Source organism: Tachyglossus aculeatus, chromosome 3 (genome assembly GCF_015852505.1).
Source record: "Tachyglossus aculeatus isolate mTacAcu1 chromosome 3, mTacAcu1.pri, whole genome shotgun sequence".
Taxonomy (NCBI): Eukaryota; Metazoa; Chordata; class Mammalia; order Monotremata; family Tachyglossidae; genus Tachyglossus; species Tachyglossus aculeatus.
Window position 1 is genome coordinate 5,523,359 of NC_052068.1, and position 14,921 is coordinate 5,538,279.

Consider the following 14,921-nt stretch of genomic DNA (forward strand, 5'->3'; position numbering starts at 1 on the left):
GCTCGGGGGATGACGTGGGCCGGGGGTCGATGGCGGGACAGGCGAGAGCGAGGTACGGTGATTATTATGATGATGATGATGATAAGCTAGCCCCTGCAGCCAGCCCTCAGCACTGGGCCGGACACGTAAGCAATAGCCCCTTTCCCGTGCACAGCTGAGGAGTCCGAGCCGTCCGTCGGCCCTGGCATCTCTGTCTGGACCCTGTGTGCCTCTTCCTGCGGGCTTGGGGGAGGTCCCTCTGCTCTCAGAATGCTCCAGCGGGGCATAACTCGGTTTCCCGGGGCACCAGTTTGTTGGGCCCTGCCTTGCCCAGGTCTGTGGGCTTCTGGCTCATTTTTTTGCCTGCCCGGGCCTGGGCTGTCGCACGTTCGCCCACACTGGCTCCCGCCAGGTCTCTCCCACCTCCTGGGGAGTCTTCCAAGCCCTCCTCCTCCTCTTCTTTCTCTTCCCCCGCCGGTCACCCTCCTCTCCTCCTCGCCGTGCGGCCCCGACTCGTTGCCCGCCGCCAACAGAGCCAGAGAAGCAGGCGTCCGTGGCCCCGGTCCCAGCTGCGGGCTTGTAGCTTTTGTTCCCCGGACTGAGCCTTCAGCCGGGTTTCCATTTTCTCTTCTTGCAGATGGCCAAGTGCGGATTCAGCAAACAGATTCTAGAAATTCTGAACAGCAGCGGGTAGGTGAATTCTTTTTTTCGTCGGTTTCGTTCCGCACGCCCCCCCAGATGGCACTCGAAGAAGGGGCGCTTCCTCTCCTTTCGGGTCACGGATGCTGTGGTTTGGATGCCCGCCGGACTCATTGGTTGGTTAAGGGCTGGTTGTTGTCAGGGCCGATTGGCTATGGGCTGGTGACAGCCGGTGACAGGTGACAGCTGGTGAAAGCTGTGCACAGCTTTTAGACTGTGAGCCCACTGTTGGGTAGGGACTGTCTCTATATGTTGCCAATTTGGACTTCCCAAGCGCTTAGTACGGTGCTCTGCACATAGTAAGCGCTCAATAAATACGATTGATGATGATGATGGTGAGGCTCGGGTCCGATTGGCAACGAACTATTATAGGTCCTCGGGGCTGATTAGCTGAGAGCTAAGAGATCGGCTAAGAACTTGTAGTCTTCAGGGCCGGTGGACCTAGGTCCTCGGACCAATTGGCTAAGAACTATTGGTCCTTGGGGTCAATTGCCTAAGAACAATTGGTCCTCGGGCCCAATTGGCTGAGAACTATTGGTCCTTGGGGCCCGATTGGCTAAGAACTATTGGTCCTCGGGCCTGATTGGCTAAGAACTATTGGTCCTCGGGGCCGATTGGCTAAGAACTATTGGTCCTTGGGGCTGATAGGCTAAGAACTGTTGGTCCTGTGGGCCGATTGGCTAACAACTCTTGGTCTTCGGGGCCGATTGGCTAAGAACAATTGGTCCTCTGGGCTGATTGGCTACGAACCACTGGTCTTCAGTGCCGGTTGGCTAAGAACTATTCATTCAGTCGTATTTATTGAGCGCTTACTGTGTGCAGAGCACTCTGCGAGCCGCTTGGAAGGTACAGTTCAGCAGTAAAGAGAGACAATCCCTGCCCACGATGGGCTTGGTCTTCGGGGCCGATCGACGAAGAGCCACCGGTCTTCGGGGCCGATTGGCTAAGAACTGGGGGTCCCCAGGGTGGATTAGCTAAGAATTGGTGGTCCCCGGACCTCTGAGGAGAAGCCCCCGGCGTGACTCTTCCTCTCATTTGTCACCTTTGGCTCCAGACCCCCATGGCGATGTCCAATAAGCAGGAGGAGCTGAGGGTGGAGGGGCTGGGATCAGAGCCGGGGGTCTCCCGCCTGCTGGCTGTGCCAACCTCAACTCCGAAACAGAGAAGCAGCGGGGCCTAGGGGAGAGAGCCCGGACCTGGATTCTAATCCGGCTCCGCCACCTGTCTGCTGTGTGTGCCCTTGGGCAAATCGCTTACTTAGTAATAATAATAATAACGATGGCATCTATTAAGCGCTTGCTATGTGCAAAGCACTGTTCTAAGCGTTGGGGAGGTTACAAGGTGATCAGGTTGTCCCACAGGGGGTTCACAGTCTTAATTCCCATTTTGCAGATGAGGGAACTGAGGCACAGAAGTGACTCGCCCAAAGCCACGCAGCTGACAAGTGGCGGAGCCGGGATTTGAACCCATGACTTCTGACTCCAAAGCCCGTGCTCTTTCCACTGAGCCATGCTGCTTCTCTGTGATATTTATTGACAGCGATAGTGATATTTATTGGGCGCTTACTATCTGCAGAGTACTGTACTAATTTGGGCGAGCGCCATACAACAGAATGAGCAGACACATTCCCTGCCCATAATGAGCTAAACTTCTCTGTGCCTCAGTTCATTCATTCATTCATTCAATCGTATTTATTGAGCGCTTACTGTGTGCAAAGCACTGTAGTAAGCGCTTGGGAAGTACAAGTTGGAAACATATAGAGATGGTCCCTACCCAACAACGGGCTCACAGTCTAGAAGACATGTTCTTCCTTTCTCCCTCCTCCTTAGACTGTGAGCCCCATGTGGGTTGGTGTCTGTCCGACATAATTGACTTTTATCCACCCCAACGCTCAGAACCGTGTTTGACACATAGTAAGTGCCTAACAAATACCCTAAAAAAATAAAGTAAAATCTTTCCACCCACTACAACACTCTCCTCCTTGCCTCACAAGCCCATTACCTTGGTATTATCGTCGCCTCATCTCTCTCACTCAACCCACATATTCAATCTATCACCAAATCCCATCAGTTCGACCTTCAGCGTATGGCTAAATCCATCCATTCCTCTCCACCCTAACTGCTTTCCGTGTCGATCCAAGCCCGCCTCGACTGAAATCCCAGCCTCCTGTCTCTTCCCTCTCCAGTCCTTCCTTCATTCTGCTGCCCAGATCATTTTTGTAAAAAAAAAAAAAAAACAATTCAACCCACATAATAATAATAATTATGGTACTTGTCTGCTGTGTGGCCTTGGGCAAGTCACTTCACTTCTCTGGGCCACAGTTCCCTCGTCTGTCAAATGGGGATTGAGCCTGTGAGCCCCACGTGGGTCGGGGACTGTGTCCAACCCGATTTGCTTGTATCCACCCCAGCGCTTAGTACAGTTCCTGGCACATAGTAAATGTTTAACAAATACCACAGTTGTTATTATTATTGTGGCCCCCTTAAGCATTTGATACTTTCCATATTCCTCTTCATATCCTTATCCTCTGCCATTTCCTCTATCTGAAATCTTTTGTCTCTGAAATTCATTCAGTCATTCAATCGTATTTATTGAGCACTTACTGTGTGCAGAGCACTGTACTAAGCGCTTGGGAAGTACAAGTTGGCAACCTATAGAGATGGTCCTTACCGAACAACGGGCTCACAGTCTAGAAGGGGGAGACAGACAACAAAACATATTAACAAAATAAAATAAATAGAATAGTAAATATGTACAAGTAAAATCTCAGGGACTGTAGGCTACTGGTGGGCAGGGGTCATGTCTACCAACTCTGTTGTATCCTACTTGACTAAGTGTTTAGTCCAGTGCTCTGCCCACAAGAAGTGCTTAATAAATACCGTGGATCGACTGAGGGCAAGCGGGAGGCAAATAGGGATTGGTCTAAGGGAAACTCAACTGTAGAAGAAGTAGAACTGTAGAAGATTTGCCAACTTGTACTTCCCAAGCGCTTAGTACAGTGCTCTGCACACAGTAAGTGCTCAATAAATATGATTGAATGAATGAATGAATGAATGGTCCCTTGTCTAAAAGAGGAATCTTGCTTTTCGGTCAAGTATATGGGCTCCGAATAGATGAGGTTATGAAGGATATAAAATCAATTTTGGCAAATCGGGCTATTGTAAAGGAAAAGAAAATAATGTCCTAAAAGATCTTGTAACTTTTCCAAAACTTTATTTCTTGCAGCGTGGAGTATGAGACCTTTGATATATTAGAGGATGAAGAGGTAGGCTGTGCGCCCTTGATTCATTCTCTCAGTTCTCTTTATTTAACGTAATTGCATCGCGGGCTGCTGGGGAAAGTCTTAATATGTTAAAAAAATGATTTCTTTAGGTGAGGCAAGGATTAAAAACCTACTCAAACTGGCCAACGTACCCTCAATTATATGTGAAAGGTGAGCTTGTCGGAGGATTGGATATCGTTAAGGTAAGAACCAAAGTCTTTTTTTTTTAATTTTTCATTGAAAGAATGATCCTTTTCTAGAAGCAGTCTTGCCGGTCTGTAATAATGCTTTTAGGGCTGCAGTCGTCGATAGGATCACATTAATTCATCTTCAGTTAATAATAATGATAATCACTGATTTCTTAAGCCTTTAATATATGCTAAGCACTGTTCTAAACACTGGGGTAGGTACAAGGTAATTAGGTTGGACAACAGTCCCTGTCCCACGTGGGGCTCACGCTCTTAATCCCCATTTTACAGATTAGATAACTCAGGACCAGAGAAGGACAGTGACTTGCCCAGGGTCACACAGCAGACATGTGGCAGAGCTAGGATTAGAACCCAGGTCCTCTGACTCCCAGGACCGTGCTCTTTCCACTAGGCCTCGGTAGGAAGTATCAGCGACTGTGCTGTTTGTGGGGGTAGCAGTTCATTCATTCATTCAGTCGTATTTATTTATTGAGCGCTTACTGTGTGCAGAGCATTGTGCTAAGCGCTTGGGTAGTACAAATAGAGATGTTCCCTACCCAGCAACGGGCTCACAGTTGTTACCGTTTAGCAGAAATGTTACTCGAGTATGCGGCAGGACAATTTTTTCTTTGTTTTCTGACTTTAGACGTGACGTAGCTCTTCCCACGTTTCAAAAGGAGAGATTTATCTTTAGTTGACCATCTCCTTCCCGAAAAAGTCGGAAAGTGGTCGGATTTTGGAGAGGTCCCACCCTCTCCTCCCTCCCGAAGCACCAAAGAGCAGTCTGCGTTTACTCCCGAGGTTTTCATTTTTCTTCTGTGGAAGAAGCAAGCCCGGAGTCCAAAATCCTGGGTGCCAGATCTCGTATGAAGGTTTCTCTGGGCCCCAGCTAATCCCTGCATCACTGTTACACGATTATAATTTACTGTTACAATTTACTATTCTATTTATTTTGGTAATGATGTGCATTTAGCTTTAATTCTTTTCGTTCTGACGACTAGACACCCGTCCACCTGTTTTGTTTTGTTGTCTGTCTCCCCCTTCTAGGCTGTGAGCCCGTTGGTGGTTAGGGACCGTCTCTATATATTGCCGACTTGTACTCTCAAGCGCTTAATACGGTGCTCTGCACACAGTAATCAATCAATCAATCAATCATATTTAATAAATACTGTAATAAATAATTACAGTATATAATAAATTAATATATAATGATATATTATTGTAATATAATATATAATTATATATACAATATATAATAATATGTTACAGTAAATAATAAATACTGTAATAAGCGTACTGTAATAAATACGCTTAATAAATATGATTGAATGAATGAAAGAATTAGTTCCAAAAACAAACCAAGTAGGGTGAAAAGGTGTCAGCATCAGCTTATTTCTTCCCAGAGCCGCTAGCGTGCCCTGTCGATTTAGGCAGATGGGAAGGTTTGACCGCCATGCTCTTCTTGCTTGGAAACATCACCGACCTAAAGGGGAGGATTTGGAAGCGATCCCCCGATCTTGGGGGTTTGGAGGGGGACGAGTTGGGCCCCCTGGAAATCCATTCATTAAATCAATCATATTTATTGAGCGCTTACTGTGTGCAGAGCACTGGACTAAGTCGGCAACATAGAGAGACGGTCCCTACCCAACAACGTGCTCACAGTCTAGAAGGGAGAGACAGACAACGCAACAAAACATGTGGGCAGGTGACAAGTCGTCAGAACAAATCATCATCATCATCATCAATCGTATTTATTGAGCGCTTACTATGTGCAGAGCACTGTACTAAGTGCTTGGGAAGTACAAAGTGGCAACATATAGAGGCAGTCCCTACCCAACAGTGGGCTCACAGTCTAAAAGGGGGAGACAGAGAACAAAACCAAACATACTAAGAAAATAAAATAAATAGAATAGATATGTACAAGCAAAATAAATAAAGAGTAACAGAATTAAAATAGAATATAGAATTAAAGCACAAGACTGGGAGTCAGGAGACTTGTAACTTCCAACTTGTACTTCCCAAGCGCTTAGTACAGTGCTCTGCACACAGTAAGCGCTCAGTAAATCCGATTGATTGATTGAGACTTGGGTTCTAGTCTCAGCTGTGCCCCGGCCTCACGTGTGACCCTGGGCAAGTCACTTAACCTGTATGTACCTCAGCCTCATCCTCTGTAAAATGGGGATGAGAGGTAACTGTTGTCCATCCTTACAGGGTGAGCCCCGTAGGGGAGGGGGACGGGGACTGTGTCCGATGTAATTGTCTTTGTATCTGCCCCAGTGCTCAGTGAAGGGCTTGGCACAGCCTCATTCATTCACTTGTATTTATTGAGTGCTTACTATGTGCAGAACACTGTACTAAGCGCTTGGGAAAGTGCAATTAAACGAACATTCCCTGCCCACAGTGCCTGACACGTAGTAAGTGCTGAACAAATACCACAATAATTAGTGAAATCATCTGTAAAAGGGGATTAAGCAGTCTTTTAGTCTTTTAGACTAGTCTTTAGTCTTTTAGACTGTGAGCCCAATGTTGGGTAGGGACTGTCTCTATATGTTGCCAATTTGTACTTCCCAAGCGCTTAGTACAGTGCTCTGCACATAGTAAGCGCTCAATAAATATGATTGATTGATTGATTAAGACTGTGAGCCCCTTGTGGGACATGGGCTGTGTCCAAAGTGATTAGCATGTATCGAACCTAGTGCTTAGAACAGTGCTTGGCACATAGTAACATACTTTCCCCCCCATCCCCCTCTCCATCCCCCCATCTTACCTCCTTCCCTTCCCCACAGCACCTGTATATATGTATATATGTTTGTACATATTTATTACTCTATTTATTTATTTATTTTACTTGTACAAATCTATTCTATTTATTTTGTTAGTATGTTTGGTTTTGTTCTCTGTCTCCCCCTTTTAGACTGTGAGCCCACTGTTGGGTAGGGGCTGTCTCTATATGTTGCCAATTTGTACTTCCCAAGCGCTTAGTACAGTGCTGTGCACACAGTAAGCGCTCAATAAGTACGATTGATGATCTGTAAAATGGGGATGAAGGCTGTGAGCCCCGTGTGGGACATGGACTTGATTTCACCCCAGCCCTTAGCACAGAGCCTGGCACATGATAAGCGCTTAACAAATGCCACAGTAATTAGTGACCTCATCTGTCAAATGGGGATTAAGACTGTGAGCCCCATGTGGGACAGGGGCTGTGTCCAACCCGATTGCCTTGGGTCTACCACAGTGCTTAGAACAGTGCCTGGCACATAGTAAACGCGTACCAAATACCAAAGTAACAAATAAAAAAGCCTCCCATTCACCTCGGGGGGAGAGTCTTCCCGGCGGGGAAGGAGGGGCATGAACCCAGGCATAAATAAATAAATACTCTATTTATTTATTTATTTGTTTATTTTACTTGTACATATCTATTCTATTTATTTTATTTTGTTAGTATGTTTGGTTTTGTTCTCTGTCTCCCCCTTTTAGACTGTGAGCCCACTGTTGGGTAGGGACTGTCTCTAGATGTTGCCAATTTGTACTTCCCAAGTGCTTAGTACAGTGCTCTGCACACAGTAAGCGCTCAATAAATACGATTGATGATGATGATGATGATGATCCAGGTGCCCCCCCACAGGACCGGGGCGGGAACTCTCTGTGCCTCAGTTGCCTCATCTGTAAAACGGGAATTAAGACTGTGAGCCCCACGTGGGACAACCTGATTACCTTGTATCTACCCCAGCGCTTAGTGCTTGGTACATAGTAAGCGCTTAGCAAATACCATGATTATTATTATTATTTCCCCTCCACCACCTCTGTGGCCTCTTTCTCGGCCCCTCTCCTCTCCTCTACCCAGTTTTCCTCCTTTTCCACCCTTTGCTCCATCCGTCCGTCTCTGTCTTCCTCCATCCCTCTTCTCTCCCCGCCCTTCCTCCATCTCTTCATCTCCTCCCGCCCTCCCCCTTTTCCACTTTTCTCACTTAAATGAGGGCATGCATAGAGATGGAACTTCAGTGCCGAACTCCCTTATTTTAGCTCAAGGTTTACGCATTTTAATCCAGCAGGATTCTATTTTAAAACCGTGTGATGGGATTTAAATGTCAGATTCCATTTGATATTTTCGGTTTCATCCTCAGAGGGCTTGCATTTTTGCATTATTTTTGCAATCTTGTTGGGTTTTCTTTTAATCCTTCAGGTGGGTTTTAGCTTCCGAATGTGTTCTGTAAAGTTTTTCATTCTGTTTTTTTCTTAGGAATTGAAAGAAACTGGAGAATTGCTATCTACGCTAAAGGGGGAAAATTAATGCACGTTATTGATGAAAACCTAAAAGTCGCCAGAAAAGTTGAATAAACGTGGAACGATACATGATTTAGTTCCAGGGAGTTGACAAGGAGTAGGAAAAAGATTCGGAACCTGCTCGGCGTACTTCACGGAATTGTGCTAAATTAATTTTTTTTTCCCCCCTTACCCAACGCAGTGCTGTATAAACCTTGAAATACAATGAAAGTGGTCAAAAACTTGTTTCCTTTGGTTGCTCTGTGTACCTAGTCACGTTCTACACAACTTTAAGATTTTTTTCCACCATTAAAGCCAGAGAAGCGGCCTGGCTTAGTGGAAAGAGCATGTGCCTGGGAGTCGGAGAACCTGGGTTCTAATCCTGACTCCACTACGTGTCCGCTGTGTGATCTTGGACAAGTCACTTCACTTCTCAGTTCCCTCATCTCCAAAATGGGGATTAAGACTGTGAGCCCACGTGGGACAGGGACTGTGTCCAACCTGATTATCCTGTCTGGGTAGTGAACGTTTCTGCTAATTCTGTTGCAGCGTTCCCTCCGAAGCACTTAAATACTCCTCACATCAATCAATCAATCAATCAATCGTATTTATTGAGAGCTTATTGTGCGCAGAGCACTGTACTAAGCGCTTGGGAAGTACAAGTTGGCAACACATAGAGACAGTCCCTACCCAACAGTGGGCTCACAGTCTAAAAGGGGGAGACAGAACAAAACCAAACATACTAACAAAATAAAATAAATAGAATAGATATGTACAAGTAAAATAAATAAATAAATAGAGTAATAAATAATTGAGCACATACTAAGTGCTCAATAAATACGATCGATTGATAATAATTCTGGTGCTAGTTAAGTGCTTACTATGTGCCAGACACTACTAAGCACTGGGGTGGATATAAGTAAACTGGTTTGGACACAGTCCCTGTCCCGCGTGGGGCTCACGGTCTTGATCCCCGTTTTGCAGAAGAGGGAAGTGAGGCACAGACAAACGAAGTGACTTGCCCAGGGTCACACAGCAGACGTGCGGTGGAGCCAGGATTAGAACCCATGACCTATAATGGGAATACCCATTATTCCATGCTGCTCCAGGGAAGCAGGGTGGCCTAACGGGAAGAGCCCGGGCCTGGGAATCAGAGGACCTGGGTTCTTCTCTCTGCTATGTCATTACCTGCTTTGTGGCCTCGGGCTAGTCACTTAGCATCTCTGGGCCTCTGTTTCCTCATCTGTAAAATGAGGATTCAATATCTGTTCTGTCTTCTGCTTAAACTGTAATACCCATTGCGGAGCCTGATTATCTTCTACCTACCGCAGTGCTTAGTACAGTGCTTGACACATAGTAAGTGTCTATACCCAGACTGAGCCCCCTCCTTCCTCTTCCCCTTCTCCCCCTCCCCATCCCCCCCACCTTCCCTCCTTCCCCTCCCCACAGCACCTGTATATATGGATATATGTTTGTACGTATTTATTACTCTATTTTATTTGTACATATTTTGTTAATATGTTTTGTTTTGTTGTCTGTCTCCCCCTTCTATTATTTATTTATTTATTAACGCCGTTTATTAAGCGCTTACTGTGTGCAAAGAACTGTTCTAAGCGCTGGGGGGATACAAGGTGATCAGGTGGGGCTCACAGTCATCATCCCCATTCTACAGATGAGGGAACTGAGGCTCAGAGAAGTTAAGTGACTTGCCCAAGGTCACACAGCAGACATATGGTGGAGCCGGGATTCGAACCCATGACCTCTGACTCCAAAGCCCGGGCTCTTTCCACTGAGCCACGCTGCTTCCTTCTAGACTGTGAGCCCGCTGTTGGGTAGGGACCGTCTCTCTATGTTGCCAACTTGGACTTCCCAAGAGCTTAGTACAGTGCTCCGCACACAGTAAGCGCTCAATAAATACGATTGAATGAATGAATGAATGAAGTGCTTAACAAATACCATGGTTATCATTTATTCAGTCGTATTTATTGAGCACTTACTGTGCAGAGCACTGTACTAAGCGCTTGGGAAGTACAATTCAGCAACATATAGAGACGGTCCCTATCCAACAATGGGCTCACAGTCTAGAAGATAATAATGATGGCATTTATTAAGCACTTACTATGTGCAAAGCACTGTTCTAAGCGCTGGGGAAGTTACAAGGTGATCAGGTTGTCCCACGGGGGGCTCACCGTCTTCATCCCCATTTTACAGACGAGGTAACTGAGGCCCAGTGAAGTGACTTGCCCAAAGTCACTCAGCTGAGAAGGGGCGGAGTTGGGATTTGAATCCATGACCTCTGACTCCAAAGCCCGGGCTCTTTCCACTGAGCCACACTGCTTCACTCCTACTGTCTAGAAGCAATGTGGGTTAGTGGATAGAGCCCGGGCCCGGGAGTCAGAAGGTCCTGGATTCTAATCCCGGCTCCGCCACATGTGTGGTGTGTGACCTTGGGCGAGTGTCACCCGTAACCCGGGGATGGGTTCAGGAATCGGTGTGGCGCGAGAGAGAGACTGCGGTCAGAAAGGCTGAGTTTATACACATTTATCACGTGCGGCGAATTGAACTTCCTTTTTGGGAAAGGTACGATTTAATTATTTTGGACGTGGCGAGTCGGACTTCCCTTTCGGAAGGAATATGATCATTCAGTTATTTGGACGTGGCGAATTGAACTTCCCTTTCGGGAAGAACGTGATCATTCAATTACTCGGACATGGCGAATTGAACTTCCCTTTTGGGAAGATGATTATTCAATTACTTCGACGTGGCGAATTGAACTTCCCTTTCGGGAGGAATATGGTTTATATAATTATTTGGATGCGACGAATCGAACTTCCCTTTTGGAAAGTATATGATTATTCACTTATTTGGATACGGCGAATTGAACTTCCCTTTAGGGAGGAATATGATTAATGATATTGGAGCTTCCCTATCGGGAGGGATAATACTTAAACACCTTAGTTGCATGTTCCGTGCCATGTTTATTCTGATGGTATTATTGACACCTGTCTACTTGTTTTCTTTTGTTGTCTGTCTCCCCCTTCTAGACTGTGAGCCCGTTGTTGGGAAGGGACCGTCTCTATACGTTGCCGACTTGTACTTCCCAAGCGCTTAGTACAGTGCTCTGCACACAGTAAGCGCTCAATAAATACGATTGAATGAACGTGGCGAATATGCAGTGGAAAAAGCCACCCACCCACCAACGCTTTCCACCTGGGAGGACTCCATTTGTGCGTTCCCTGCCCGTGGCAGAGCGGCCTGGTTTCCAGCCTCCCGACCATTGAGCGGGATGCTGTCCCATCCCATGGCTCCTCACTGAGTTCAGGGCGAGTGGACACCCCATGCTCCGGGCAGAGGGGACCCGCAGCCTGTTGCTGGGAGATGGGTTCGAATCCCGGCTCTACCAATTGTCAGCAGTGTGACTTTGGGCAAGTAACTTCACTTCTCTGCACCTCAGTTACCTCATCTGTAAAATGGGGATGAAGACTGTGAGCCCCCTGAGGGACAACCAGATCACCTTGTAATCTCCCCAGCACTTAGAACAGTGCTTTGCACATAGTAAGTGCTTAATAAATGCCATTATAAAAAAAAAGTTCTCTGTGCCTCAGTTTCCTCATCTGTAAAATAATGATAATAATAATAATAATGGCATTGAGGCCATTATTAATCCCCATAAGGCTTTGAAGGAGGGGAGAGTCAACGTCTGTCGGATATAATAATGATGGTATTTGTTAAGCGCTTACTATGTGCCAAGCGCTAGGTATGAGGAGGGCATTCTAGGCCAGAGGCAGGATGTGGGCGAGGGGTCAAAAAATGGGGAAAAATGGGGAAAAAATGGGGATTGAGACTGCGAGCCCCCCATGGGACAACCTGGTAATAATAATAATGGTATTTATTAAGCGCTTACTATGTGCAAAGCACTGTTCTAAGCGCTGGGGAGGTTACAAGGTGACCAGGTTGTCCCACGTGGGGCTCACAGTCTTCATCCCCATTTTACAGATGAGGGAACTGAGGCCCAGAGAAGTGAAGTGACTTGCCCAAAGTCACACAGCTGACAAGTGGTGGAGTCGGGATTTGAACCCATGACCTCTGACTCGAAAGCCCTGGCTCTTTCCACTGAGCCACGCTGCTTCCCTGTAACCTGATCTCCTTGTAACCTCCCCAGCGCTTAGAACAGTGCTTTGCACATAGTAAGCGCTTAATAAATGCTATCATTATTATTATTATTACCCAGGAGGTCAGAGGCCGCAGGGTTACACAACCGACAGAAGCAGCCTGGCGTCGTGGGTAGAGCACAGGCCTGGGAGCCAGAAGATCGTGGGTTCTAACTCATTTTCCAGATGAGGTAACTGAGGCCCAGAGAAGTAAAATGACTCACCCAAGGTCACACAGCAGTCACGTGGCAGAGACGGAATTACAACCCACGTCCTCTGACTTCCAAGCACTTCTCTGTGCTTCAGTTTCCTGTAAAAAGGGGGTTGATACCTCTTCTCCCTCCCCTTTAATAATAATAATAATAATGGCATTTATTAAGTGCTCACTATGTTGTAAGCGCTGGCTTGTTTGTTTGCGAACCCTATTTAGGGAAGGGATTGTGCCCTGCTCAATTATTTTGTATCTGCTCCAGGTTTTAGAACAGTGCTTGACACAGAGTCAGCGCTTGACGAAGACCACAATTATTATATTATTTTAGGATTCTCTCCACTGACCCCTCGCCCACATCCTGCCTCTGGCCTAGAATACCCTCCTCATACCTAGAGCTTGGCACGTAGTAAGCGCTTCCAACAAATACCATCGTTATTATATCCGACAGACGATGACTCTCCCCTCCTTCAAAGCCTTATTAAAGGCACATCACCTCCAAGAGGCCTTCCCAGACTAAGCCCCCCTTTTCCTCATCTCCCCCTCCCTCCTGCATCCCCCTGACTCTGAGCTCCCTTTGCTCTTCCCTTTTCCCCACCCACACCACGTATCCGTATCTGTACTTTACTTCTATTCATGTCTGTCTCCTTCTCGACTGTCAGCTTGTGTGGGCAGGGAATGTGTCTGTTATAATGTTATATTGTACTCTCCCAAGCCCTTTGAATAGTGCTCTGCACACAGTAAGTGCTCCATAAATACCACGGACTGACTGTCTGACTGACAAAGGCCACACATCCAAGATGATGCAGAAGGGAGAGGGAGGCGGGGAAAGGAGGGCTTCAACTGGGAAGACCTCTTCGGGAGTCCACATCTTGCCCCAATGTTGGGTAGGGACTGTCTCTATGTGTTGCCAATTTGTACTTCCCAAGCGCTTAGTACAGTGCTCTGCACATTGTAAGCGCTCAATAAATATGATTGATTGATTCCCACTCCTCAAGAACCTCTTGAAGTTGCCCATCCACCTCCACATCAGAGACTCCTCCCCATCTTATCCTGCTTTGATTATTGTATCAGCCTTCTTGCTGACTTCCTTGCCTCCTGTCTCTCCCCACTCCAGTCCATACTTCACTCTGCTGCCTGGGTCATTTTTCTACAAAAACGTTTAGTTTACGTTTCCCCATTCCTCAAGAACCCCCAGTGGTTGCCCATCCACCTTGGCATCAAACAAAAACTCCTCACCACTGCCTTTAAAGCACTTAATCACTTTGCCCCCCCCAATACCTCACCTTGCTACTCTCCTGCTCCAACCCAGTTTGCACACAACCTTCTCACTGGGCCTCCATCTCGTCTTCCTCGCTGCCAACCTCTTGCCCACATCCTGCCTCTGGCCTGAAACACCCTTCTCCCTCCTCCCTCCTCGTATCCGACACCCTTAATTGAAGGCCCACCTCCTCCAAGAGGCCTTCCCTGAATAAGCATCCTTTTCCTCTTCTCTCACTCCCTTTTGCGTCTCCCTAACTTGCTCCCATTATTCATCCTCCTTCCCAGCCCTTCAGGACTTAATAATGATGGTATTTGTTAAGCGCTTACTCGCTTACTCTGTGCAAAGCACTGTTCTAAGCGCTGGGCACTGTTCTAAGCACTGGACTTATGTCCATACCTGTTATTTATGTATTTCCATTTGTGTCTGTCTCCCCCTCTAGACTTTAAGTTCATTTTGGGCAGGGAATGTGTCTGTTTGTTGTATTGTTGTGTCTGTTGTATTGTTTGTTGTATTTTAGACTGTGAGCCCACTGTTGGGTAGGACTGTCTCTATATGTTGCCAATTTGTACTTCCCAAGTGCTTAGTGCAGTGCTCTGCACACAGTAAGCGCTCAATAAATACGATTGATGATGATTGTCCTCTCCCAAGCACTTTAGTGCAGTGCTCTGCACACAGTAAGTGCTCAATAAATATGATTGAATGACTGACTTTAAAGCAGTCAATCCCCTTGCCCCCTCCTATTTCACCTCACTACTCTCCAACTACAACCCAGCCCACAAACTTTGTTCCTCTAATGCCAACCTACTCACTGTAATATAATAATAATAATAGTAACTGAGGTATTTGTTAAGCACTTACTATGTGCCAGGCACTGTACTAAGCACAGGGGTGGCTGCAAGCAAATCAG

General features: G+C 46.6%; 1 protein-coding gene across 1 annotated transcript in view; it reads left to right on the top strand.

Annotated features, from left to right (window-relative positions):
* Window positions 1-8,633, top strand: part of GLRX3 (glutaredoxin 3) — a 56,408-nt gene extending 47,775 nt beyond the window's left edge. Inside the window, exons 8-11 of the mRNA XM_038743812.1 lie at window positions 617-669; window positions 3,904-3,943; window positions 4,051-4,143; window positions 8,369-8,633. Of these exons, the coding sequence (XP_038599740.1) occupies window positions 617-669; window positions 3,904-3,943; window positions 4,051-4,143; window positions 8,369-8,419 (237 nt within the window). The 3' untranslated portion in view covers window positions 8,420-8,633. The remainder of the gene's footprint in view (window positions 1-616; window positions 670-3,903; window positions 3,944-4,050; window positions 4,144-8,368) is intronic.
* The last annotated feature ends 6,288 nt before the right edge of the window (window positions 8,634-14,921 follow it).